The sequence below is a fragment of the Equus quagga genome, chromosome 14 (assembly GCF_021613505.1).
Source record: "Equus quagga isolate Etosha38 chromosome 14, UCLA_HA_Equagga_1.0, whole genome shotgun sequence".
Classification (NCBI taxonomy): domain Eukaryota; kingdom Metazoa; phylum Chordata; class Mammalia; order Perissodactyla; family Equidae; genus Equus; species Equus quagga.
Window position 1 is genome coordinate 62,125,327 of NC_060280.1, and position 3,591 is coordinate 62,128,917.

General features: G+C 44.0%; 1 protein-coding gene across 1 annotated transcript; it reads left to right on the forward strand.

Annotated features, from left to right (window-relative positions):
* Nucleotides 1-2,683: 2,683 nt before the first annotated feature.
* On the forward strand, nt 2,684-3,373 carry CLDN25 (claudin 25). Its single transcript, XM_046685015.1, has one exon. The coding sequence runs from the start codon at nt 2,684-2,686 to the stop codon at nt 3,371-3,373; it is 690 nt and encodes a 229-aa protein (XP_046540971.1).
* The last annotated feature ends 218 nt before the right edge of the window (nt 3,374-3,591 follow it).

Consider the following 3,591-nt stretch of genomic DNA (forward strand, 5'->3'; position numbering starts at 1 on the left):
GCCTGGGAAGGGGCCTGTGCAAGTAACAGGCGTGAAACTTCATCCACCTCTGAGGAAGGTACAAAGAGCAGAGGAAATACTGGAGGAGGAGCACCCAGTCTCTGAGTGAATCAGGGAGGTTTCACAGCAGGGAGGCATCTGGACTGACAATCGAAAGTGGTGCCACTTTGAGGCTGAGGTTCTGGGATCTTCCTCCAGGAAACCAATTCATGCATGCCCATAAACACACCTGCAGAAGCTCCACCTCTCCCTGGGCACAGAAGCCACTGGATAAGCTGAAGATTGTTCCTCAGGGTTCCAGGAAAAGATGGAAGAGCCAGGGTAAGACTGAGGAAGGAGAAGGAAGAGCATAGGGGATGGAGTGCCATTGCTACGCATAGACAGTCAATGCATGCAGGAATTGATGAATACTTGAATTAATAAAAAGAAATTAATAAACAAATGGGTTCCGTTTTCTCTTACTAATATGACTTCCTTCATAATTCTTACTTATGATGGTTTGTATGTCTCCCAATTCACAGATTTTCACGAATCATCAAGAAAGGCCCTGAAGAAAATGCAAGGATAAAGGAGCAACGTCTGAAAGGATTCCTCCTGACTTATCATGGCTCACGGGCATGTGGCATACCTGTGTCCAGGAAGCAGAGTATCAAACACAAATCTGGATGGATATAGTGCAAGCAGACAGTGTTTCCAGGGAGACAAAATATTTTGCCATCGTGTTGATTAGAACATGTGGCTGTTAAAAACGCAGCAGAAAGAGCCTACAATTTGAAACGCATATGAAGGGAGAGATGTGGAGTGGTGGATGCGGGTATGGATGAAACGAGATGGGTAGAAGTGGATAATTTTTGAAACTGGGTGGTGGGACATGAGATTTCTGTATACCATTTGCTCTACTTTTGTGTAAGTTTGAATTCCTATAATAAAACATAAAAGAAAAAAGAGCATTCCAGATGATTCTGATTGCCTCCTTCCACCCCTAGACCATTGATAATTTAATTAGGTTGCTTAGGTGTTGAAACGTCATTCAGATAAAGTCAAGATGCTTTCTCGGATGTTTCCTCCTTGCTGACTGTCCTACACCTCTGCTTTCACTGCCTGGTGTACCACAGGGTATGCACTTGCTTAAAATATGAATAGGGGAATACACTGGTCAAAAATTTATGTCTTCAATATAATAAATCCCCATTTTCTTCTGTGTTTTGTCATAAAGATTAATCCTCCCCACATGCTGGAGCAGTGCAGGGGGAATCACTGTCACAATCTGGGGAGAAGAACGGGAAATGTCACAGTCTGAGCCTCCTAGCTCAGGAGTTGGATCTGTTGCTTACCAGCCAGGGTATGTTGGCAAGTTACCTAACGTGTATCTCCACAGTGGTAGCGTGAAAATTAACTAAGGATAAGGTATCTAGCCAAAAGTCTGGCGTTCAGCCGCACTCAGTAGGTGAAAATTATTTCCTTTCCAGTCAGAACCTGCTTCTTGGCAGCAGCAATAAATACCTAGGAATGGAAGCTGGTATGACTAGCATCTATTTATAACGGCTGTCCTAGCAGCAGCAGGAGACTGGGGAGGGAGTGCTCCCCTCCTGGTATATTCTGGGTCTCGATAGGTTCTTTGGGTTGGGAAATTTTCTAATTTTTTCTGCTTACAAAAATACTAAATAATAAATTCATAAAATTTACAAAAACATAGATAAGCACAAAATAAGGAAATAAAAACTACCCATAGTCCTACCACTAAAATAACCATGGTCAACATTTTGTGGTATATGATATGCATATATATATGGATATAGATGTCAACATAGATATATGCACTTTTTTATGAAAGTGAAATTGTATTCTATATACTCTATATACTATTTAGTCACCTGCTTTTCTCACTTAACAACATAACAAAAACATTTTTCACGGGCCAGCCCCAGTGGTCTAGTGGTTAAGTTTGGCACACTCTGCTTCAGTGGCCCAGCTGCACTTCCCAGGCACAGACCTACACTACTCATCTGTCAGTGGCCATGCTGTGGCAGCAGCTCACATACAAAAAGAGAAAGATTGGCAGCAAATGTTAGCTCAGGGAAAATCTTCCTCAGGAAAAAAAAACAAAAACATTTTTCATGTTATTAAAATGTCTTCTATATCACTTTAAAATGGCTGCCTAGTATTAACCAAAATGTACAATTATTAACAATATTTCAAGAACATTTTCATAAATCTTTGTATATCTTCACAATAGGCTAAGGTAAGTTCCTGGAGGCAGGGTGCTAGGTCAAAATACACATATATTTAAAAGTATGAACCATGAAGTCATGATGCTCTCCAGAAAGATTATATCAATGAATACTCCCAGAACATCATTCTTGTCATCTCAGAACTGGGGAGTGATTTTAACTTTAAGTTTGTGAGTTTACTCACCAAATATGTATTGATAGCTTACTGTCTGGCTTTCTTACCTTTCACGGGACCCTCTCCCAAAATCCACACCCACATCCGATCTTGGGCACACGCCCTAAACCCAAACATTGCCAACTTCCTGGCACCTGCCTCAGCTGCCGCCTAGAAAACTGAAACAGGAACCCTCTCCAAATATGAAAAATCTTCCGCCCAATCTTCCCAAAAGGTCTCCCCACTAACCAGTCTCCAAGCCTCCTTTTAACTTTCTGCCTCTGTGGTGGGAGCAGCCATGGCCTGGAGTTTCCGTGGAACAGTCCAGCTGGCGGGACTGCTCCTCTCTCTCCTTGGCTGGGTCTGCTCATGTGTGACCACTGCCCTGCCCCAATGGAAGACTCTCAATTTGGAACTGAACGAAATGGAGACCTGGATCATGGGGCTTTGGGAAGTCTGCGTGAATCAGGAGGAAGTTGCCACTGTGTGCAAGGCCTTTGAGTCCTTCTTGTCCCTGCCCCAGGAGCTCCAGGTATCCCGTGTCCTCATGGTAGCCTCCCATGGGCTGGGACTATTGGGGCTTCTGCTTTCTGTCTTTGGGTCTGAATGCTTCCAGTTTCACAGGATCAGCCACGTATTTAAGAGGAGGCTTTGCCTTCTGGGAGGGACTTTGGAGGCATCAGCTTCAGCCACTACCCTCTTTCCAGTCTCCTGGGTGGCCTATGCCACAATCCAAGACTTCTGGGATGACAGCGTCCCTGAGATTGTGCCTCGGTGGGAGTTTGGAGATGCCCTCTTCCTGGGCTGGGCTGCTGGTATTTTCCTGGCCCTTGGTGGGTTACTGCTCATCTTCTCATCTTGCCTGGGAAAAGAAGATGTGCCCTCTCCCCGGATGACTGGTCCTACAGCCCCACCATCCTATGCTCCAGCAGAGGAGTTCGATGGCTCCTTCTATCTAACACCAAGACCTAAGAACCTGTTCATCTAGGACTAGCTTCTGCCTAGGAATCTCTGGAATAAAGGAATGTCAGTAGAATCCTTTCTCTTCCTTACCCTTCATCACTCTGTATTTGTTTGCCTCATTTGGGGGGTGGTGGTCACAGTTCCATTTGTTAAGGATTGACTATCTTGGTGATATGGTGATTCTAATTTCAGAATGAAAAATCAAAGCACAGTTTCTAACAAACATGTTTTTCTGATTTGAGA

Excerpts from the sequence above, each read along its gene's own strand:
- CLDN25 (XM_046685015.1), top strand. The coding sequence starts at position 2,684 with ATGGCCTGGAGTTTCCGTGGAACAGTCCAGCTGGCGGGACTGCTCCTC.